The 25,877-nt window shown below is 34.5% G+C and overlaps 1 protein-coding gene across 1 annotated transcript in view; it reads left to right on the forward strand.

Annotated features, from left to right (window-relative positions):
• The window catches only part of ATRNL1 (attractin like 1), a 493,875-nt gene that overhangs the window by 203,899 nt on the left and 264,099 nt on the right, over positions 1-25,877 (forward strand). Inside the window, exons 22-24 of the mRNA XM_062001233.1 lie at positions 1,531-1,625; positions 2,254-2,332; positions 3,560-3,717. Of these exons, the coding sequence (XP_061857217.1) occupies positions 1,531-1,625; positions 2,254-2,332; positions 3,560-3,717 (332 nt within the window). The remainder of the gene's footprint in view (positions 1-1,530; positions 1,626-2,253; positions 2,333-3,559; positions 3,718-25,877) is intronic.

Genomic DNA, 25,877 nt, shown 5'->3' on the forward strand with positions numbered 1-25,877 from the left:
CAAATATCATTTTAACTGTTAAGATTATACAGTGGGCTGTATTCATGCTTCATCAAACAGTGAGGTTTTTTTTCTTCTGTGTCAGGCTTCCCATGGGAAAGAATAGAGTGTATTTTTTCAGATGATGTGTTGCTGCAGAGAAGGTGATTGTCAGCAGTAAACAAACTATTGAGTCTAGAAAAAGGCTGACACAGCTACTTCCTGCTTTGACTTAATCTTTCACTCCCTTTGTATTTACTGGATTTTTTTTATGATGACATATTTTTTATTTGTAACATGCAGCTTGTGTGATGTTGGTGACTAGTAGAATGTCATCAAGAGAAGGATCAAAATAGAGCTTCAAATATTTGCTAGGATGTAGAATCAAAGATGACTTGCATCTAACCATATTTTACCATGCACAAAATAATAATCTGAATTGTATTCTCTGACAAGGCACCTCCTTATTTCCTGTGACAGGGTGGAAAACAGAATCTTTTGATTGCTGTAGAATTATAATGGTCAAAGAGTTCCAAGAATTGTTTTAGTAGATCTGAAAGCATCTACCCTTGTAAGAGAGCATTCGAGATCCATCCAGTGCACACACTTCTTTATGCACCTTCCAGGAGGGGTTAAGCAAGGACTGGATCATCTGAGAAGGACCCTTTTCTCCCCTCTGCACCTATGCCAACTTTAACATTACAGAAGTGCTAACAGTGTGTGGTGACAGAAATGGCAGGAATAGGAACTGCCTGGCAGACTCCATTCTTTTCATAGGTTGCAAGAAGAATGTGTAGAACAAATGTCATTTGGAAATGAAATACAGTACTTTGAGTCAATACTAAACTGCCACTTATTTCTCTTGTGTGGAATTTTTTACTGTTTGCCACTTAAAAGAATCTCTTTGAATTCTGACAGTTTGAAAAGGTGGTCATGTAATTTTATTCAAAATTCCACTGTTACTGTTTTATTATCAACAATCTTATTTGCTATATTATCAAGCTTTCATGCTTGGCAATTTTATCGTAGATGGAGCTTTTTCCCCAACTTTTTTAAATCTCGAAATTCTAAAGTGTTAAAGTACTGTACCTATGTAAACCATTTATTCAACACAGTGAAGCACATGACTCTATAACTACAATATTTAAATGCATTTTGAACAGAATATTTGAATAATCCTTTTAGAGTAAATTTAGGGAACTGATAACAGTGCTTAGTACTGTATTTTGGAACAATTACTTTAGAAAGAATGACTTCGAGTTATGTGTGTGAGTTGCTCTGAATCCAGGATGGAATCTGATTCTACATTTAGTTGATTTTCTTAATTTCTTTTATTTGTTACTGCTTCACTTGATTAATTTTTTTAACTTCAAGACATTATAGTGCAAATACTTAAAAGTGAAATGCATGTAAATAATTCTGACTTGTAGATTGCCCATGTTTTTTAACATAAAAGTAGATGGTAAATACTTAGCTGCTTGCATAACGTATTTTTACATATTATTATTATACACTTGAATCTATTATTTTTAATTTCTGTTTTGCCCACAGACAGCCTTCTGATTGATTATCAGTTCACCTTCAGCTTATTACAAGAGGACGATCGCCATCACACTGCCATAAACTTTATAGCAAACCCAGAACAGGTAAGAAATTGTTACTAACTTCAGACAAGTTTTGCAGAATCGTGGCGAAGATTTCCATTGTATTTGACCATGATTAAAGGTTTCGAAATGCATGTAAAGGTACTCAAAAACTTCTTGAGAACTGCAAATTATTCTGTACATTCACTGAGAAAACTCTTTAAATGGTAGATGTACTTCAGGTCAACTAATACTCCAAAAAATTATCAACTGATTTATTTTATCGTTGTTCCTGTGAAGTAGTAGTATATTCCTTAGATAAATTCAAGTAGTGTGTCCTTCCATTAAGAAGTTTTTATCAGCAGATGACAAATAATTTTTGGATTGTAGTTAAAATGTGTTTACCATGTGCTTTTTCTTTAGTTTTATAATGGAAATTATGTCATTATGGTTATGACAGTCTGAAAAGGTAGCTGGTGTAGTTGTATGCTTACTTGTACTCTATTCTTACTCAAGGAAAAGAGAAGATTGCCTTTGGCTCAGATTTATTACAACTTCTATTTATGTTGAAAATGAAGAATGGAAAATGATTAAAAGGCTTTATTCAGTTATGTGCAATAGAGTTACATTCCATATCTTCTGGTGTATTTTGTTAAGTTCAATATATTTTCTTTTTTTTTTCTAAATCCAGTCAAATAAAAATTTGGATATATCCATTAATGCATCGAACAACTTCAACCTCAATATTACATGGTCTATTGGTTCTACAGGTGAGTGTGAATTTTGGTATGATGACTTTTTTCCATACAACCACATGATCCTTTAAACTATTTTAACCTGATTGTCTCTTTGTTGCTAATTTTGATAATAAAACTTTACCAAATGTGTTCTTTTGCCATTATCATTATGCCATTATTAATTATATTATTTAAAGCTCAGATGGCAATTTGCAATCTGAACAAAGCTTCATTAACATGTTAACTTTCTCTCCTATTCAATTAAAATTGCTTTGGTAGGAAAGGCTTGTAGTCTATTTAAATTTTTAAAATGACAGTGTTATGAAATGCTGTGATTTTAATTAAGATAAATTGCTTCCTTAACTACTGCAGAGACTGAGATTTTATTTCTTTGTTTCAGTGTTCAAGCTAAAAAATTAATTATTAACCTTAACATTGATATCAAACAATAAAGTTCTTCTGTGTATGCTGATAAAAGGAGCCGCTTATCTATTTTTCTCCAACTTTGAACCCCATTACTCTTCTTTGTTTTAAGAATAAGGAAGAAAAGCTTTATTTAGACAGGTTGTCTGAATTGGTTCTATTGACTTTCTGAAAAAAACATCCAAGGAGATTCATGCTGCTTAAAATGAAATTGCACTATAATTTTTTTAAAAAAGAAATCTTTTCAAAGAAGAGTCAGAGTTTGTCTTACATAAACTCATAAATTTCTTCATCAGTGTGGTTCTGAGGTATTTTAACATATCATAGATAGTAAATTCTATTTATTAATTTATTTTACTGTAGCAAAGTCACCCCTATATTTGCCAAAAATGATACAAGTTAATTAATAGGTATCTTATTAAAGACAACAATTAAAGCTCTACATCCATAATGCAAAATGCAGACAAATTCACTTTCAAGCTTTATTAACCTACGAGCTTTTAATGAAATAGAACGTAAATTACTAGAGGAAAACATACTCTATGTCCAGCTGTCCATATCAACTTTTTGTCTAAAATTCATGTGACTTCTGATAATTTTATGAGTAATTCAAAATCTTTTGCAACCAGAGTGTTTCTGTGAATTCTCTGTGTGTATGTGAAATAGACCTAATGTTCCATGAACACTATCATAAAGAGTTACTAAAGTTGTAGATTGTAAACACGAAAAGTAATTCATGAATTTAAATTTCTTGTGCAAATTTACTTTGGGATGTTTAATGATGATTAGTATTTGTGATAAATATACCTATCTACATATGAGTTGTTTTTTTTTCAGCTGGGACAATATCTGGAGAAGAGATTCCTGTTGTTTCTAAGGCTAATATTAAGGAATACAGAGACAGCTTTTCCTGTGAAAAATTCAACTTTCGCAGCAATCCAAATATCACTTTCTATGTCTATGTCAGCAATTTCTCCTGGCCAATCAAAATACAGGTTAGTCTGACTGTTTTGTACTTACAGATTGTTGACATCTTAGCTTTATGTTGAATTTCATACTTTCACTCACATAGAAAGTGTATATATAGTATTATTTACATCATGTGTTTTCTGTGTATAAGAACTATGTAATGATACTTTTGCTTTCTCTAGTGAATCACATTTCAGACTGTCAGTATTAAAATCTGAAGCTCAAATGGTTGAATGCTAATTTTTAATATATCTTACACATTTAGATGTGTATATATAAAAGAAGGCATACAAATATGTCTGTGTTTACCTAGATATTTGTCTGTCATCTTTCAGTAATCATCTTTCTTAGTCTCTGATTTACATAAAGTTTGAATGTCTCTATCATATTGCAAGGTTAGAAACTTCAGTTAACACTTCAGTTAACACTAAGTATATTTGGTTACAATTAATATTCTTTGATTTCACTGGAATCAATTTCATTGAGTATTTTCTGGAGTAGTGACATACAATGCAGTGGTGGACTCAAAAAGAAAATCAATGCAGTGTGGATTGGTTAGGTTTTTTTTGCCCCCAGAAGTTTCAGCAATATTTGTAGTTACCATTGCTGTATCTGCATTTGTAAATGTTACATCTCCTGCACCAGTCAAGGAGCTCTATATGTGGATGATCAGCTTTTGACTACGTTTTTGGCTGTTTTGTCTCTGGATTCTGTGATCCAGATACAGAACCAAGTCTTAAAAATTAAATTGCTAAAATGATAACAGACTTTCATAATTCCTAGTGATTTGCTCAGGGAACTGGACATGGGTAAAAATGCTTGCCACTTAACTATAAAAAAATTCTACATGTTTCCATTTTGGTGGAAATGCAGAGCTGTTTTCATAATTACATATTTATATGTATTTATATTGATATGTATATAAATATGTATAGATATGAAATGAAGTCGTCTGCTGAGGAATGTCCTGGATTAACGCAGTCCTCTTCTAAGTAAACTGGCAGAGAAACATTATTCCTGTGTTCTGTTAAGTAAACCTGGACTTTTCTTGATCATACATGAATATTAACTGTAAATATGAGTTACGTAATATCAAAGGATGAAATTGTGCAACTTATTCACGTTTATATATGTACTATTTTACATAAAAACCCCTGATGGTTAACTGCTTTCTGTTACTCTTCATATTAGGAGTATTTTTTATGCTGACCAATCTCACTTTCTAAGGCTAGACCTTCTTCAGTTGCCAAATAGCCTTCCTAAGCCAACTGATGAAGCAATTTAAGCTGTAACTGCATTACATACTCGTTTCACCTTTAAGATTAGAAAGTGCCTGTATCATCATTGTAAGACAAACATGGTTAATGTGATGCATTCCTAAATTGGACAACTCTTTGCCAGTGGCTGGCAAACTGTGGCTTCTTCTTGTGCTTTTTCCACTGCAACATAACACCTTAATGGCAATATGTTTTAATGCATGATAAAGGGAATTCCTGATCATGGGTTACATCTTTATTTATTTTTTTTTTCAAATCAGACTTTTCCTTATCTGGTTCAGTTGCACAGATTTATTTACTTGTTTTTGAGGAACGTTGAAATTCTTCAGTCTAGACTCTTGTATCTCCAAAATGATGGTGATTGAGTGTTGCATTTCTTTCCTGTCCTTCTAATTTATCATTAAAAAAACCTTTTTCCGTCTAGAAATTAAGTGACTCCAAATTTATGCAGAGGAAAAAGAATGCTAAGGTTCAATTATAGAAACTGGTTCAGGATGTTAATAATACCCTTTGTATTTGCCTTCTTAAATCAGCAAGATTAGCTCTCAACTTCATTATCCTGCTTTGTTCTTTTGCAAGGAAATAAGATGTTCACATTACCTGTATATATATGTTTGGTGCTCTAGCAGTAGATAAGATCTTCAAATGATAGATGGAGTAGGGAGCTTTTCAGACAAAATGAGTTTAACATTCTGTGTTAACGATTTTGCATATAATAGAAATATAGAGAATATGTGTGCCTTCCTATGACTTAGCTTATGGAGAGGAAAGTCATGGTACATCTCTATTCTAAGTCTGAAGTTTCCAAGTGCTAAATGGTCTCATAGCTCTAATATTTGCTATCTACACTTTTTAGCATATCAGTTTCACAATATGTAAAAGTGGTTGCTATCAGTCTATTACTGATTTAGAGAGCATCCATTTAAAGGATGATAGTGCTTACAAAAATTATGTTACTGTTATACTGATGAAAGGACTTAACAGGAGAGTCAAGATACTGGTGATGAATTCGAAGGTAACTCTTCTAGATCATCTCTGAATTAATTTTCAAATGATGTAGCAAGTAGTCTCCTGAGTTAGCTACCTTTACTTTTCTGTGATGATTAGTTACCTCAGTACTCTAGTGCAGGGCCTTGGATGTCACAGAAGGTGTCCTATGCATAAATGATCTTACACACCTAGCTATTTGCACTATAGTCCTTTCCATTAATACAGTCACACTGCATTGGTCAGATCGCGTTAGTTAAAAGTGTAATGCCATTTTGTATCAACTCAGTACTGAAGGTTTAATTTAATCCTGTTAGAGCTAAGAAAATTAGTGACTTGAAAGGTACTCCGTTCATCAGAGTAAGAAAGGCAGCAACATCTAATTAGACACATACCTTTTACACAGTACTTTTGTAGAGGACTAAATCTCACTTTGGCACATCTAGAATTTTTCAGATACAATCTGAATACCAGTCTCCTGTATTTACGTGATTCACTGTGACTTGTCAATAATAGATTATATAAAGAGTGAGTTCTGAAGGAAGCAGAAATAATGACCTTACCTCCTTTGTACTTGTTACTTCAGGTTGTGTTGTTGATATGCATTTGACCACTCCTTGTAAACCTCCTGTTATTCTAGCACTGAGGCTAAGATTACTTGTGTCTTGCATTGGAAAGGTTTGGGTGTTGATGTTAGAGTAACTGGAGTTATTTTCAGTAGGAGAAGGCACAACAGTCCTATTATACAAGACATTTAGTTTATTTTTCTGTAAAAGTCACCTATATTATCTCTATTTTTGCATTCAGTTGTCTTCAAAATTTTCTTGACTACAAGGAAAAACTGTACATCCCAGCAGGTGATTGTTTGGATCGATGTCTCATATTTGCTTCCTCAAGTACTTTATTATTATGCATGTTACCTATTCAGCAAGCTTGGAGATCTTTTCCTATTTCTTAATAAATCCCTGGAGATTCTAACTCAAAATATACCCTTTGGAAATACGGTTTTCTGAAGAAAAAAGAGTATGTGATGGTTGTATCCATACAACAATTTTTTCAAGATGTGCTGGTCTGTGGTAATTCTTGACCGGTAACTACCCAGCGACCCATTTTATTTCTGTCACTGATGAGCCTAATGACCTCAGAGTACAAGTTCTCTAGCACTGGATAGCAGTGAATTACTTGCCAATCATAGGAACTATGTAGTAAATTTTCATCATCAGATGAAATCCTTCTTGCTATATAAAATTGTAGTCTGGGCTCCCATTAGTTAGCACCCTTCTTCTGTCCATAATGGCTGTGGGCACAGCTGAGTGCCCAGTCAGGAAGAGAGCTCTGCAACCCTCAAGGGAAAAGGCTGAATTTAAATTTCCTGATGCTAAAAGCATTTTATTTAGCTATAAGATCTCTTCTTCCTTGACATCAAAGGAGAAGTAGAAATGTGACATAGTTGCATAAGGGGTCGTTAGAAAGATGGTGATATAGGACATCTTCAGCTTAGAGCTGTTTCCACAAATAGACCTGTTACTGGTTGTAACATGGACAGCTACCAGTTTTTCTCAGAAGTAGGTAGTAGTTATATGCTGGCACGCAATTGCTGGATATTTTCCTGGTGAATTACTGCAAGAGTTTATACCGCAATTTTTCTCCATTTCCAGTAATGCAGAGTTGACAGGAAAGTAAGGGTGAATACAGACCCTGAAGCTTAGCTTCTTCCAGACTTTCATAGGTAACAGTACTTTATGCATCTTTTCAGAGGAAGTCTGTATAAAGTGTCTTTGTTATTAGAGGGTTCAAGTGTTCAAGTAAGAGAACATGATTTATCATCCACACTTATCATCCCTACATTTGACCTGAGTGTCTTTGACAGTCCCAACTCTTTATGTGTACTGTATCTTCTATATCTGTTAAATAGGAATCTATGAGAAAATGCAGTTGTCTTTAAATAGGCTAGATTTCTGGACAGAATATGTGACAAAGCTCCATAACTCGTTTCTGTTCATTTTTATTTTATTTTGAGAGTAGATGTAATTCAGCCTGCACTGGTAATGCAATTTGAAGGCTGTAACATTTATTGAAAAGCAGTAACTCAGACTGTAGCCAGCACCTCAAATAATGGTCAGTGGTCCCTGAAGGAGTGAGCAGTCATAAAGCTTGGGCTTCTGACAGCTATGCAAATATTAATAACAACAGTAACAACATGATCTTCAGTCTCAGGAAACTGATTTTATGGCAAGGGATTTTTGTCATTGAAGCTGGTAACAGATATCTCCTTTGTTTTCAACAATTGCTCCCTTATTGCGTAAAGTAGCCATTGCACATGAAACAAGCAAATACCCTTAAAACGCTGTCTTGGCTATCTGGTTGATGTGCTCTGTCCCTAAGGACTGCAATAACATCCTGCTTCCGGATCTGATGCTTTCACGCACCTATATTTTTTCATAACTGTCAAACTTGCAAGTCTGATCTCAACTTGTGCCTGAGCAGCAAATTTTTCTACCAGTTTTAAAGCAGCATCTGGAAATAATAACAGTTCTACACTGGCAGGGGGGTGATCTTTTGAGGTCCCTTCCAGCCCTTGAGATTTTATGATTCTGTGATACTAGTTATTTCCTTTCCTCCCTGAAGTGTAAATGAAAGATTCACAAGTGTCTGAGTTTTAATTGGGAGGATCCATTTAAATTATAAGGTTCAACCTCAGCAGCAGAGCTCTGCCTGGCAAAATTAGGTTTGTACTGAATGTAAAAAAAACCCCAAACTTGTTATTCATTTTTCATCATATAATAATCTAACATGTTTCCACAGCATAGAACAATTATTGTTACAGCAAAGTTAGATGTGATGTTAGTATAGATGTAGAATGCCCAAATGTATTGGAAAGAAGGAATTTAATTATTCTTGAACAAGCTTATTGCAAGTGTTAACAGCATATTCTTGGGTTTGTTTTTTTCTGCGCTGTTGTTTCTGAGGAAAACAATCTTTGGCACCCTGAATGAGTTTGTATGTCAGAGAGAATAATGAGTTATGGTGAAGATTTACATTTTATTTGTATGTAGCACAACTAACCAAAACTACTTCATGTATAAATTTTCAAGGGATTTTATTCTTTTAAAGGGGAAACTAGCATTCTTTCAGTTTATTGGCTCCTGTTTCAGAATTGATTTTCTTTCCCATGTTAGTAGCCTGCCTGTATGAACTGAAGTAGTATAATGTAAATCAAGAAGCACATCTATGCTTGTAATAAAATTTACTGTGTAGCATAATTTATTTCAGCTTTTTCTTTTAGTTTTTTGTTCATTTTGGATTTTTAACATTCCTGAATGACTTATATGTTATAAAAGCTCCAAGAAGTAAATCTTGTCGGTCACAGCTCTTAGAATTTACAACAATAACACAGACCTCATTACTAAATTAACGAATAAAAATCAGAGCTTTTTTGTTGCAAGACCTTTCAGAATTTTGCAAAGGTTATTATTCTGGAATATTTTCTCAGAAAATATGTATCTGTCCATATGTAGCTGTACTTGTACAGAGCCTCCTTCCATCAGTGATTGCCCACCTAAATATGATTTATGGTGAAAGATTCAATTTCTAAAAGCCTTAATGGTTTTCTTAGAGGCTGCTGAGTAACTGCATATACCTGTGTGTGAAGACACTGTAATTCTTGAAACACGAAACAGGTATTGATGATGAAGTGGATGGATTAGCTTCCAAAGCAACTTTGATGTTTTCTTACAGTAAATATAAAATCCCTCTTAAAAGCTATATTCCAAGAACAGAGACCTGGAAAATCCATTGAACTAACACTCAATTAAAATTCTGCAAGGAGCATGACATTTTTTTGGATCAGACAAAACCAAGAATAGAAAGCATCAAGCAGTGCAGGATAAGATAGTTTATAGATGACTAATATATAGTCTAAAATGTAATATATTTCTATATATAGAGATATACAAAAAATGTAAAATATACATGTTCTATAGCTACAATGATATTGATAATAGTGTAAAGTCAAGATTGTTAATAATAATAATTACCATGTCATTATGAAAATCATTCTCAACAGAGCTGGTTGAAAAACCTGAGCTTAATGTACCCAGATTAGGCACCAGTTAATATCCATCCTATAATCGGAAGTGAAATGTGAAATTGCAAGGCCAAAGCCTGACAGGACTGCGAGACTGGACTGGAGGCAAGTTTGTATCTGAATGTAGGGAGAAAGTGATTCAAGTAACTAGAGATTTAGTAGAATACAGGGCTTTGACAGAGATCTTTAAGGAAAATGTAATACTATAGTAGTTAGTATTTGGTTAGATTTTATGCATTGACTGCAGGCATTAAGTTAGATAGGGGAATTAGTTGATGATTGTAAAGCAGAGGAATATAGATCTAAAGAAACAGATTTTGTTAACAGATCACATAACTGCTCATGATACATTTGTGCCCAAGTGGCTCATCAGATTTCCTTTCTGGACATGGCAGCGTAGAAACATTTAGTTTGACAGAGAAAAGCCTGGCGTTTGAAATTTATATCTTACACAGGATTGTTTTTTATGTCTGATTAAAAGTTATTAAAAGATGTTTTCATTGTTTCTCAATTCAATGCAAATAGAGTTTTTGCTCTTTAGCTTTTTCTGAAAATACTATTCCACTAGGTTCAGGATTTATTATAAAATGGCAATCAGTGGGACAGCAGCATGGAGGTAAAAATGAATTTCTTTCAGTACTAGATTCTAAAACTAAACTCCATTCTAATTTTCAAGACATTAAATACCATCATTAAAAATTCTGTGTCATAGGTGCATTATTACAAGGTGTTTTCTGATCATTAGATTATATCTTTTTTTCTTCTACAAATAATGATAGAACTGTTAATGTTTGTTTTATACTGAAAGAACTTCTGCATCACTCCAGGAAATGTAAATGTTCATTTCCTTACTCTCCCAGGTACATTTCTTCTTCCAGTCACCTTAGAAAAGATGTAATATGAGCCACCAGAATGTCTGTAAATATTTAACATAGTTGATATATTTCCCGGAAAGCAGAAGCACTGTTAATTCAGCTGATGATTTAAAGGAACCAAAACACCTAATTAAGTGATAATTAGTCCTCAATGATGCATAGTTTTAATTGGTGTCTAATTTGAATGCCTGAGATAAGAACTCCTCTAACTGATGTGCAAATTGTATAGGGTTTTGTATTCCAGACAGACCAAGACATCATCTACTGGAAGCATGTAATGCAGTATAGATGTATAGATGTGATGTTTGCTAATAAAAATTATCTCTTCCTAATGCTTAACAACTAGAAATTGAGGTTTTTTTTCTGTAATTTCCATTTCCTTTATCTACTTAATTGAGTAAATTGTAGTTAGAACATTTAGAATGAAATAGAAAATATTGCTCAAAGATAACTTTTATTTGTTTGAGACTTTTGATTAGCTATAGGAAAATAAATCAATCATTCAGTTTGGGAATTTGGGAGTGAACACTTGACAGGGTATGGAAACCTGTATTTTTAATAATAAGAAAAACCCTTAAGATTCTCCCTGAAGAAAACTTCCCTGCCTTGTTGAACCACAGAAGCCTATAAAGGTCATGCATAGCGGTTCCCACACTGTCAGAATAATTTGAAAGTAAATGTTTGGCTCATAGGGAATCAGACTGGAAATAGGAACACAGCAGTAAGGAATAGATATTTTCATCATATTTATCACGTCCGTTCTAGAAAACTCTGTTACTCTGTCTAACCAGTGTTTTGGATATAAATATGAACAATGTGAAGGATTTCTGTTTCTTACATTGTGCCAAATTGGACCAAATACGTGTTTTTCAACATTTCTTTATTAAAAAAAAAAAAAGAAAGTCAGTAGCCCAAAATCAACTTAACTCTAGCATAATATGTTTGTGAAGTAGGCTTCTCAGGAGCCCCACATATGCTGAGTAGTGATGGCAATCTTGTCAGCCTCACCAACATGATCATTGCCCTAACACTGATGGGAATTTCAGGTTTGAGTTACAGGTTTTTTTGCTAATCAGTCTGTTCTGAACTATTAGTCAGAGCTACAAGGTATCTGGACTAACTGGATCCCTCATTTAAAAACACAAATAAAAGCTCATTTACATCCAAGGATTGTCCTTTACTATAGCAGCATGTGGTCACTTGTCCTGTGACTTGAAGGCTCCAAATCTGACCTCCAAACACTGAACCAACAAATTGTGTCACGGTGAACTGTCTCTGAGCCAGCAACCCTGGAAACAATAGTTTCCAGCTGTAGAGAAACTTGACAGCAATGACTGGAAATACAGCTCTGGGATTTTGTTTAGGACTTCAGAGCTTAATTTCTCAGGCAATGGTAAACTAGCTAGAAACTGTAGGGTTACTTACAGTTGAATTTGCAGAATGTTTTAGCTCACAGTTTTCCAAAAGCACTGAAGCTTCAAAAGTTGAGGCTGTTTATCTGCAGAAACGTTCTCAGGAGTGAGCTAAGGTGCTGTCAGCATCCTTAGCATAAGGATTCCTGCCTTAGTTGAGACAGTCATGCTTAAGAATGTTTTATTGAATTAGTATTTTTGATGGCACTCACAAGTAGGAATTATTGCAGTAACAGATGCAAGGAGTTAAAAATTATATATGCTACTAGAAGATAGTCCTTGAAAAGGCAAAATAATTGCCTTATGTTGGTCTTCTTGGTTTCTTCTAGGATATTTATGAGAGAATTCATATAGACCTGTAGTTTTTGTAAAGCTAGATATTAATCTTTTAACTATATGATCAATGTAATAATTTCTATGATGATATAACAAAATGTTAGTCAATGAGACTTCAGGATTTTGAAATCTAGAGTCATTCTATGGTTCTTCATAGATTAAGTAATACTTCTATGGTTTATACTGAGATAAGCAATGTGAAGATGTGAGGAAGTCAAAGCCAGAAACGTCATTCCTGAGAAACACAGAAAGAATAGCACATAGTTGGATAGAATTGTAAATTCTTTGATTAGTAACTAGACCAGCTCAGACCTGCAAACATGACTGTTAATTGGACAGATACTGGGGGGCTACTGTGTCCTTTGTTAGATTATAGTGTAAATGCTCACATCTTTAGGCTGTGCAGAAGAATGTTAGGGCTGTGATTCTGTTTTGCTTTCATTACGAAATGTTGATTGCTAGTTTTTATTTTGAAGTGTTTCAAGGATCTTTGAACTATGGCTGTAGTGTCATTTAAAAATATCTCTTGAATTATCAGGAGGTATGTATATGTATTTTTTAGGGAGAAAAAAAAACGAACCCTCAAAAATGCTCGGTGTGTATTAGACAAACAACTTCTGTGCCTTCAAGGAAGGCAGTGTAAGTAACTACCGGGCCCAGATAGCCAGATAAGCATATTGAGCAAGAGGATGGAGAGCTTGCAGGTCATCTGCCTTTTTTTTTTTTTTTAATCTGGTTTTAAGTACATTAGTTACTTGTCATTACTTTTTCATGTAAGCACTTGGTTTCATTGCTACCTTGGTGTTACATCTCATAGATGATAAATCCAGAAGAGTGCTGTGATCATATAATCTGAAATGACACATAAACTGAAGCACAGGCTTTCGGGAATTAAATGTTGTTTGAACTAGATGATGTTTTAAAAAAGAGAAAAAGATTCAGTCTTGGCTTAAGTATTTCTAGAAATGGGGTAGGTACTACACTCCTACTAAAGAGTTGTGACTGTTAATTATTGCCACTGTTTAAAAACATGTGGTTCATGAGAAGTGTGACTTTCACGGGCTAGTCTTGAAATATAGTTTTGTGCTAGAAAGAAGAGCTCCCTCCTATAGAAGACGTGCTCTTTTAAACACCATTTACTCCATCACCTTTCCTTCAGTTTTTCTTCTGCCTTACTGTCATTCTTGTCGTTTTTCTCTGAACCCTGCAGTATTTTAGTATCCCTTGGGAACTATGGATGCCAGAACTGGATATGCTTTCCCAAGCATGATTACATCTGTTTCAGATACAGAGTTAATGATGTGCTCAAGGGGGCAGAAAAAGGGTATTTTTGAGCAGCTTCCCCATGGGCTAATCTGTGTTGCTGAAGAGCAACCTTAGCACTACCTTTTCTGTTCCTTCGGACTCTGATCCACTCTTTTTGCTACATTCAGTATTTCACTCTCTACATCCAGGATTACCATAGCCCTTTCATCACTGCCTTGGGAATTTAATGATTATCTACCCTAACCCCAAATGTTTTTCAGTGTCACTGAGTCCAGAATATCATACTTGAGAATGGTCTTCATTCTTTGATTCCACATTTATATTATCGAAGGCAATTTTTATTACTTTTACTTTCCCCTTATCCTCCTGTACAAATGACTTGGTAAAAGTGATGTATTATTTTCACTTTCTTCCCTTGACATGCCAAATAAAACTATGTTAAGAGTGATATGGTTATCCTGCTAGTTGTTGACAATAGCTTTAAATAACAGTAGGAAATTAAGGTCCAAGAATCTCACCATGTCTTGCATTAGAAACACACTTGTACAAATGTGAATCTCTATTTGCAGTTACATTTCCCTTTATTTAATATGTGCCATGTTGAATTTCATTTTTTTTTAGTTTCTCAGAGTGATGCTTTTTCTAGAACAATTGATACACTCTCTTGAGGTTTATAAACAGGAAAATATCCATAAGGAGTAGAAACTCAATTGCTTGTATTGCCAAATATGTTGTTGGGAATAGGTTAGGGAATAGTCTATGAAGGTGTGAATTGGAGAGCAGAGATCTATGAAAATGTGTGAGAACTACTGGTTATAGAATGCTTGTTTTAAACACATAGAATCACAGAATTGTTTGTATTGGGAGGGACCATAAAGACCACCTAGTTCCACCTTCCCTGCCATAGAATCATAGAATGGTAGGGGTTGGAAGGGACCTTTAAAGATCATCTAGTCCAACCCCCCTGCAAAATGGAGGTTCACCAGGTCGCATAGGAACACGGGACAGGTTTAAAGGTTTAAAACCATGACCCCTTGTGCTATCACTACATGACCTTGTGAAAAAATCCTTCTCCAGCTTTTTTGTTGGCCCCTTTAGGGACTGATGGAAGGCTGCTATAAGTCGTCGTAGGTTTGTGTGGAGCTGCTTTTTGATTGTTCAGAGGGACAGAGTTGTAGTGCTGCTTCTGTAAACAGTTGTCAGAACATCCCCCACCTCTGAGTTGAACCCACTTCCAGCCCAGCTGGGCCAGTCTGGCACCTCTGCCATCACTGTTTAAGAAAGGAAACCTGCATCGGAAGTGGAGTTGGAAGGGTGGGACAAGATGGAGGTGACCATGCAGACCCCACAGTCAGCAAAGGAGGAAGAAAGGAGCAGCGCTGGAATGGAGACCCCTCTGCAGCCTGCAGTGAGAGCAGCTGCCACCCTGCAGCCCATGGAGGGCAATGGCAGGACTGAGAGCCACCAGCAGCAATGGGTGAGTGCGACCAGATGGGCAGAGACTGTGTGAGGAGGTGGCCATGGCACAGGCAGTACCCAGAGACACACAGAGAGGCAGAGGAGAGCTGCAGCCCTCAGGATGAGCGCACATGGGAGCAGCCTCTGCAGGGATCCAGCTCTGGAGCAGGGAAAGCTGGAGAGGAGTCCAATCCACCTTCTCTGAGGAGAAACAAGTGGCAGGAGCTGTCAGAACAAGACTGACCGCACCTCTCATTCCCTGCCTCACTGAGGTAAAGATACCGGGATCATGGCTCTGATCTTGGGAGGAGAGAGTGAGTAGGGTGAAGGTCTTAAAGGGCTTGCCACGCTCTTCATTATCATGCCACTCTGTGTTGGTTTCTGTTTGCTATGTTTTTAGTTGTTGGTAGAGTAAATGAAGTTGGGTTTTCTTCCCCAAATTGAGTAGTCCTATCTGTTTTACCCAGGACCATAAGTGGAAAATGAGTCCTCTCTGTCCTTAGGGATTTCCAAAGGCACTCAGTTTCTCTTCCTTGTCTTGTCAGGAAGGAGTGGGTGCTCATGGTTCTTTGTTGCTGGCTGGACCTAAGGAACGACATGGTTCCCCAGGCTTAACAACCCAACTTTCTCAGAGAGAGCTTATCTTGAAGTTGGTAAAATGGATTTTTAGATGAATATGGTTAACAAATTTTGATATCCTATTCCTACAATATTATTTACCTTACTTGAAATTTATTCTTTTGTTCAGTTGCTCCTTGATGAAGATACTTTACACAAAAGTGAGTGAAGGTGAATTTTCTGCCTTTCCGTCCTTTTTTTTATTGTTGTTTCACAATGCCCTCATTTTACTTTATTGTCTTTTCCTTTTATTATTATTCTGTACTGTGACAAGAAAAATACACAACACTGACATTGTTACAGATTGCAGTCTTGTTAAAATTGCTGAATTAACTAGCAGTCCAGGTAGTGAAAAACCATTCAAGCTGTCAGACAATCACACATGAGTGAAATAAAAGCTGTTTATATGTATATAGAATCATCATTACTCCTTTGTCTCATAATACCATCTTTGTGCAGGCTTTGAATTGTTTTCATTTAAGGTAATTTTATTTTTATTCCCATCAGTAAAAATTCTCTACAAAATTCTACAAAATTCTCTGCTGTATACATATTAAAGTTTTAAAAAAATTACACTGGTAACAAAGATTTTTATATAAATTATCTGTAGTGGAAGTGCTTCCTATTGTGTTTCTTTATCAAATTAATATACGTATAGCACAAAATTCACTTTCTGTGGATACAGAAGTTATGAGTCTGGGAAATGGGTATTGGAAGAAGTGCTGAAGGTCTAACCCCCCTCTCAGACCAAGGCAAACTTCAAAGTTAGATCTGATTGCTCAGATCTTTGTCCAGTCAATTTTTTTCCTTGTATCTCATGTTGCAGTTTATATCCATCGTGTCTAATCCTCTTTGTGTTCACCTCTGAGAAGACTATTGACTCTCTTTTCTCTGTAGCCCATGAATTAGGTAGTTGGAGACAATGATAAGATCCCTTATTTGCCTTCTCCCTAAGACATTCTAAGTTAATGACTTCTGACTGTGTGGTAAAATGTGAGCTCAATGAATTTTCAGAAGACATTAAGATCAATCCCAGGAATTCAGTGCAATTCAGAGTGGTCCCTCCAAACCCAGAGGATACAGAGCATAACACGTGAAGTGCCTCTTCACTTTAGTCTTTCCTTTCAATCTGTGTCTTTCCAATCTATGTCTTATAGCATTATCATGATCCTCACTTAAACTTGGTTGCATTTTTTGTAGCTTTGTTTCTTTTGTTTTTTTATTTTTTTTTTGTCTATTAGTATTTAAACAGCCATTCTTATATTTAAAATTTGTCAGTGCTTGTGTGACCACAGTAGAGATTAGAAAGAAAAGGGATGAATTGCATCTCTTCAGCAGCAGCAAGGATAAAAAGCAGGGAATAGTAAAAAGTAGCATTTAAACTGAAATATAAAGGTGGAAGCTCTACAAATTTTTGTTGTTCCTGTTACACTTCACAGAGTTGCTGGTGGGATGTCAGTGGAGAAAGTATCCATAACAAGTGTATTCATATGGTTTAAAAGGAACCTCTTGGCTCTGTTTTCTCATTGGGAATGTATTCTTGCAACACTCATTAACATGAGCTGGATGTAACTATATCACTGTATCCCTGCCAAAGTGAAAGCATTCAGTAGCATTCTTTGAAGTGTGTATGTCAGCTCTTCAGTGAGGATATATAAAAAGAAAGATGTCTTCTGCCTTCAGTAACAGATATATTAGCACTTGTGTTTAAGTCCCATGCACATCAGTAAGAAAGGATTTTTCCTTAGTGATTCCATTATAAAATGTGAAAAGCTATTTAATTCACATCACACCTGTATTAACTACTGGAAACTTATAATGCTTTTTTATTTTTTCCTTTGTAAAACGATGACACTGTTTTTTGGTATATTTTTTTCTAAACTAGTTAACACTTCATTTATATTCTATGGGCATTAACCACAGAAGTTCATTTGTTTTGAAAATCCTTTTAAAGCTGTATTCATCTGTGGTGAGGCTAGTCATAGTAAAAAAATCAATTGCAGCTGTATTATTTGCGAAATAATCAATTCGCTTTTCCATTCTAACTAGAATTGGCATCCTGAGGAGCTGAAAAATTGCACTAATCTGATATACTTGGATCTTCTGTTTGTTTCATTGTAAAGACTGATACTCATCTCTTTATGCCCACTTCCTTTGAATTTTGAGTTCATGTAAAGAAGGGGTATTTGAAAACGTCTTGAACATGGATATAATCACCAGTTCTTTTGACAATTCTTTGTCTTATTTGGTTTTCTGTTGGACTCTTCTCATGAACTGGGCATATTTAAATGATATATTCATCTTCTGTGTTAATTTTTTTGACCTGAACAGTGTCTCAAATTATGTGTTTAAAGTAAATTTGGAAGGAAAGCATACATTAACTTTTCAGTCCTTGGTTTTCATGCATACTAAGTATTACTCTATGCAAGATTTGATTCCAGTATTAAGCTTTTAGTGAAAATAAATTGTACTTATATTTACTAACTGCTGATGTATGTAGTAATTTGCAAAAAGTGAAGGGCTACAAGTTTTATGTGCTAGGCTCCAACTCTGGAAAACACACATAGACCATTGAAGTGGTCCCCTGTTTACCCTCTTTCATATATTTATATGTGGCAATCCTATTTCCTATGAGCTCTGTTCTTTGCCTTTGATAAGATTCATTTTCTGCTCCCCTCCTGACCACCCTAATGGTCCTTCAACTTCAATTTCAATCCATTTTTGAATAGAGTGACAGTGCAATGTACAATTATTAGTCTCTCAAGATATTGTTTTGCAATTAGCAGATTAAATTGCACGCTTCTAGTGTTATGATTTTGGTTACTCCATTTAAGATGTCTCACATTCCATTTATGGTGTTTTTTGTTTGATTGGTATAGTTTGAGAAAGTAACTTATTCTATAAAGCATTTTGCTTTAATGTAGTTTATTCTATACCTGTTGTAATCGCCAGATGTAAAAGAGAGTTTTTTGTATTTAAAACAAACAAAAGCATAATGATGTAACATGAAATAATGAACTGATCTCATTTGAGTAGCAAGTTCAAATGGTATCCTAGTATGATAAAATTGAATCTTTTAAAGAAATCAGTTTAATTCCATATGTATAACTGAGATGCATAGAAACCTTGTCGTATGAGTACCAATGTGAATTTATACTCCTGAATTTACAAATACACAATCAGATCATTAAATGGAATTTCGTCCGTGGGATGCTTTCACATAGACTATCATTCACAGTGATAAATGGCATGATACTATGATATTAAACCTTCAGTTTCTGTTTGGATCCACTTACATGCTCTCTCCATTAACTCATGAGTACTGAGTTAATGGGGCTGCACTCACTGTAGGTGAGTAGGATTGGTTGCGAATGTTTTTTATGAAATACCTTACTACTTAAATTCTTGCTCATACATTTCAATCAGATTTTCATGATATTTAAACTTTACCTTTGTTTTAACATTGCCTTTGTTAAACTTAAGTCAGTATGGTAAAATCAATAAATTATAAGGATTTTTAAAAATGTTTATATTTTTAATTGATAAATACACAAGATCTAGTAGTGACAATTTACTAACAGTATGATAGGTGTGATAACATGCTTTTTATCAGAACAAACTTAATGGTAAATACTACATCATTGCAGTAACATTTTTTGAGTTTATAGGGGGAAAGAAATGCATTTTTATTAAATATATTTTATGAAATATAATATTAATACAGTTTTAAAATACTTTAGAGCTTAAAACGTAACCAAAGCAAAGTATTCTTTAAATGGGCATACTAGTTAATTCTAGACTAGTCTAAAAGTCTCTTGCTAAGCTGACACTTCTTGCATTAATGTTGTTCAAACAGTAACTCAAAATACAAAGAGAAGAAAATAGAAGTGAATACAAAGACATGACACGGGGTCAATTACCTTGAAGAACAATGTTTTAAGTGTAAGTTGTAAAGCCGTCCTTTTGCTCTACTCAGCTTTTTCTTGTTTCAACTTGAGAGTTCAGAGGGTAGTAAAAATTACCAAGATGTCTAGAAAAAATGACTTCAGGAAATATTGAAATTATTTCATTTGTTAATCTCATGAAGGGAAGATTTATAGGGTGATATTGCAATCAAGCATCTAAAGATGTCTAACTGATGATGGAGGAAGGAGATGGAGAAGGAGTTAGAAGAAATAAGCTTAAATATCAGTAAGAGATATTTAATTTCTGTATACTAAAAGGAAAGATGACACGGGTGCAGGACTCTTGATTTGTTCTTGTTGAACCTCCTGAGGTTCCTCTCTGCCTAATTCTCAAGCTGGTCAAGATCCCACTGAATAGCAGCACAGGAACCATAGAGGGAAAACAGTAGTGGCGATGAAGAGTTGAAAGTTGAAAAAGAACCAATAATTCACAATTAAAAAAATTAATAGAATTAAGTAGCAATCACTACAGTTAATGGACTTCAGAAAAGGAAGATTAAGTTCGTCCATTTTCAACTTTTTAAATTTTGTGTCAATATTTTAAAAACAAATGGTCTTTTACCAATTGACTCTTCTTTCACTACCAGTTTGTTGACACTTAGAGCTCTTTGCCCCACTAGAAATGATAATATAATTGGTCTAGTACATACTCTTTAATCGAATTGACTGTTTTGCCCTGCTGCTCAGGGAATTGATAAATTGCTACAACCTTCAGTTCTGAAAGTTGGCATTTTTTTTGTCTTTTGTTTTAGAGTTTGAAAGAAAGCATAGTTTAAGACATCATTGAATTTGTTTTGGCTGATGATATCATTGCAGTCTTAGTTCTGTGAAATACTTTGGGAAGCAATCAGTAGTTACTTTGATTTCTGTTTCTTATTTAATCATGTAGGTAAAATAATGTTTCATATCTAGTATGACACCAAATATAACTGTTTTGAACTTTCAATAGCAAAGTTATTTCTTCGACCTGAAAATATTATTGACTTCTTAGGGTGACCATTAATATTGTGTTTTTTTTAAAGGCAGCTGATCCGCAGACACAATTTAAATGACATTTCAATATTAAGAAATTTAACTGAAGTTTCCAAAGTTATTATTTATTAAGAAAGTATGACAAGGAACTTTTCATCCAAATCAATATTTTTATTGATAATTGTTAGTGTCCTGCCCTCTTCTTCACAAATACATTTACTGCTTCTCATATTCTGTAAGTCACAGATCATAGCTAAGTAGCATTTTTAAGTCATCTAGATGTTTGGATGCTCTTTTTTCTGAGAGTTTTGGCATATGGGTAGTATTGATGGCTTTAGAAATGACAACCATTATGTATCTTTGATTTTATTTCATATCCCATTATAAAAAGGTTCTTTCCAGTTATTATGAAAGAATGGAGGAAAATAAATGGGTTACTTTGCCTGAAGACATATATTGGAGAAATAAGGGTGAATCCACACACTAATTGAGCATAAGAAAGAGTAGGTCATTCTTAAGTAAAAACCTGTTATTCTTGAAGCAGATCAAAGAGGGTGGAGTGGGCACAGTAGAGAAGAGAAAAAACTCATGTAGTATCTACTTGAGAGGATTTGTTGCACACACTTCATTTTTTCAGTTTCATGTCCTTTCCTTAAGTCATTCAGTTCTATGTTGTGGAGAGGTTAACCATCTATATGCTCATAAAATAGGATCACCACCATTTGCTTCATAGAACAACCACACTAATTTTGTAGAGCTCTGTGGATTTGTGTGTCCTCTGCAGTCCACGACTACTTATATTGGCGGATTTAATGTTAGACTACAAAATTTACGTACAAGCCCATCTTTGTCAATTTAAAAAAATCTACTTTAATCCCAATACGTCAATAAACTGTCAGTTGTTAGTCAAAAACATGTCTAAGTCAACATGAAACATGACTTAGTAAGTGATGGAAAGAAGTATTTTCTCAAAGAAGGGAAATCTATATTATACTGCTCAGAATTAATAACTAACATTCATTTTCTCAACTTCTTCGGATATTTTTTTGTTTCCATGGTGGGGGTTTTTTCCCCCCATTACCATGTTTGTGTAAGTACATTGTACTCTGTCTTTATGTGAAATAACCATGCAGTCATTAAACATTAAAATGGGTACTTGATCTGGGGAAGAGCCTAAACTTACCCTGTTTTACCCAAGACAGACTACAGTGCTCTAGTATAGGAGAAAAGCACATTGTTATGCCACAATTGATAAGTTTGTGGGCATGTTTGACACACTTTTTCATTTAAGTCCTGACTCTATTTGTTAATAGAATTCATTTAGAAAATGGACTACAAATGTATTTTTATACCTTCCATTAAAAACTCTGTAAAACATTCATGTGACCTTTAGCAGATGTGGTGTGCTGTGTGTTTGTTGGAAGAATGTCCATTTCATTTTTTTCACAGTGGTACTGCCCTTGTGCTTTTAGAATGCCCCAGACATTTTGGAGAGTTACTTGCCAAATATCGCACTGCTGCAAGAGATAATATTTGATTAACCCCTGACCAAAGATAACTGTGTCCATCAGGATATACAGAAACTAAGTTAAACTATTTCTTTCCAATAAAAGTTCCAGAAGACTGAGAAGATGCTCAGCAAATGCTTATTAATCAGATAAGCCCAACTTTTTTCTTCACCCTTCTGTCAGTGAAATAAAATAAATTGTAACCCAAAAGTTAATAAAAATTACTGCTAGGATTTTAAGGCATAACTCCATTAACTTAATGTAGTTGGCATTACTCATGCAAGATGTGAATTTGCCATTTATTTTTATAAGCTTTATTAGTTCTCAAGAGTTTTTCTGCTTTTTCTTCAAGTAAGAGTGAAGCTCAGTTTTTGGTTATCATGGCAAAATAAGTATTCCATATGATTTTACTTCAGTTCTGTGTATTTTTTTAGCTAAGGGCACACTTCAGTCTAAATTGAGTATAAAATGTTCTGGAGAGTGGCAGATTATAGTAAATAATAATACACAGCTCTCTAGCTGTGCTTGAAGAGCTGCTGACTAATGGATTATTTTCTGTGAGCCAAAACATTGCTTAGATACTCACCACATTTGTATAGACTCTTTTACATATATATATATATATATGTACTGAATTACCCTATTCCAGGAGACATACTAGAAGTATTTCCTACATCTTTCTCATGAAGGTGACCATTGGCCTTCATTTTATTCATCATGTGAGTAAAGGAGAAGATTTAATCAATGTTATTCAGTCAAACAATATGTTATGTATTTTTAACTATGTCCACAGTTTTATAGAGTTAAATTGTAAATCTTCTATTTTTTTGTCCTATTACTATGTTGAATTATATGCCTGAGACAATGCTTAATGTTTGATGCTGTTGAGGGAGTCGTTGAGATTTTGGTATACATAGAATCACGGAATGGTAGGAGTTGGAGGGGACCTTTAGAGATCATCTAGTCAATACTCCTGCAGAAGCAGGTTCACCTAGATCAGGTCGTATAGGAACGTGTCCGGGCAGATCTTGAAGACCTTCCTTGTACCCTAAGTAGTAATAAGTAAGATATAAGAATTTCCCTCCTTTAAAATATGGCTTGGACATTTCCAGGTGTAAAAGTCACAAAAAGTCTGTAGTAGCTCTCTCTGTTTCCAGAACCTGGGAGTCTGCAAATGCAAGAGGACATTGTGCCTCAAAAAGCATATATTAGAAGTATTATGAAAATGGATATGAAGTATGATCATTTGATTGTGTGCAATTGTTTATTAAAATATCTTAGAAATAAATTTAATTTAAAATATGTTAAACCATTTAATGGTGGAATTAATTTTTTGAGGGTAGTAAAACTGTAGCTTTGAAGAAAGTGCTTGCTAAGCTAAGGAGCATGCTGTTTCTACCAAACATTACTTACACACAAAGCATTTTTCTTTCTGTGTCCTTGTCTACTTTGGTTTTCATCTGTGTTAACAGTTTCGCTGCCTGGCAGTGTACACTGTTGCTCTGCTACATCCTCCTTTCTTCTAGGATAGCTCATATGAAACACATATAAAATACCTTGTGAAGAGCCTTTAACTGGACTAAAATTCTTTGAGACCAAGAACAATGATAAAATTGTTTTTCTGCATAATCAAGGGTAGTACATAAAAACTAATTTGGGATTTTCAGTCTAATTAGAGCTGTACTTAATTTTTTGTTTCAGATATTCTAAATGTAAAGATGTTTGCACTTTTGTGTTCCATCTTGAGAAGTAGTCAGAGTGATCTATTGACAACTCATAGTCAAGAAACAGTTTAAACAATTCAAATTCTATATTCTAATTCCAGATTTCTGTAATAATACAGTCCCATATTTCTTCACACATTTTCCTCAATGAAGCATTCCATGACTCAGAAGTGGAAAGAGCAAAGGAATTTTTCTGTCTTCATCAGTCATTTAGTCTTCCAAAGAGAAGATCTCTTTAATCTTCTGGGTAGAAGTTGGTAGAAGTTTAGTATAAAAAATACCCTTTTGTATTTTGGTTTTTGTTTTGCTTTGAATTGCCCCTTGTCTCTAAGAACACACTATTGGTAATTGCTCTGGTTTAGGCATCATTATCCCACTTCTAGTCACATATATCCTTTAAAAGATCTGATAGTTATCACATGCTAAACTTTTTGAAGAAATCAAGTAGTACTTGTGTGCATGTGGGTAGTTTTTTTTCCTGTTTCTTGATGCCTGTGTTCTGAACCTATTTTATCACAAAACATCTGTCTTTATTGTTTTTCTGCCATCAAATAAGCCTTTTTCTCTTCTTGTTCTATCAATACTCACCTTCTTTTTATCCATTTCCTTTAAAAAGTTACCCTGTCACACAAGCAATGGGGATTAAATGTGGGGATTTATTGATATTATTCTATTAATAATTGTGACATAGTGCCAGCCCTGAATCAAAACCTCGTTGTGGGGGGCTATGTAAACAGACAACTAAAGGAATTAACTTCCTCATTCTCAGATATCTTTGATGTCATGAATCCAAAATGCCTTTCAATAGCTACTGTCCTCGGTAGTGACTGTCACAGCAGCAGTGTCAGTCTTCACAGTGGTAGCAAGTACATCATTAACAGTAGCTGTGAATGTAATCTTCTGTTTTGGCTTCTGTAAAAATGTCATTGGATCCCTGAGTCTTCCATTTCTCCCCCTTAACTTTTGAAGAGCTACTTTTAATAATCCTCTTCAAATTTGTATAGAACTTTTATTAAGAAATGTGTCATGCAAACCTCCTGAAAGCTTTAAAAAACATTATTGTATGTATTAAGCTTATTTTTTGTTAAAAAATAGTTTTAAAATTAGTCAGTCTTCTTTCATTAATTAAGGGTAATTTTTTTCATATTTCTTTCATATCTTCTTTTCAAACCCCTATTATTAACCCAGTATTTGTGACACAGTGAAAACAAATTTTTCCTGTGGTTGGGGACTGTGATGAATAGCCTGAATATTGCATGTTGATTGCTCACAAATTGCTTTGTATATGAACTCCTTATTTTTGCTTTGTGATCTACTAAACAAGATGTATTATCTTTTATAAAGGCATGAGTGTGGTTAATAGAAAAAATGATATAAGGAATTACTGCTTCTTTTATTCTCTCAGGAAAAAATATAGGAAGTGTTTGTTCAGTTAGGAAAAGCTGAACTGCATGCAATTTGAAGCTTATAAGACATTCTGAAGGCATTTTCAGATTTTTTATTCATGACTTTGCATGAAATATGCCTGGTTCATATGACATTAAAACTTAATTTCAGGTTTAAAGCTATATTTCCATAACAATTCACTGCAAAGCAGCATCAGTTTTCTGCAGTAGGAATTTACTAATCTTTCTTTCAACAGAAACAGATTTCATTTAGTTACAAAACAGATTTTAACTATAAGTTTGAAAGTAATGTTTC

This window comes from Colius striatus, chromosome 8, assembly GCF_028858725.1.
Source record: "Colius striatus isolate bColStr4 chromosome 8, bColStr4.1.hap1, whole genome shotgun sequence".
Lineage (NCBI taxonomy): Eukaryota > Metazoa > Chordata > Aves > Coliiformes > Coliidae > Colius > Colius striatus.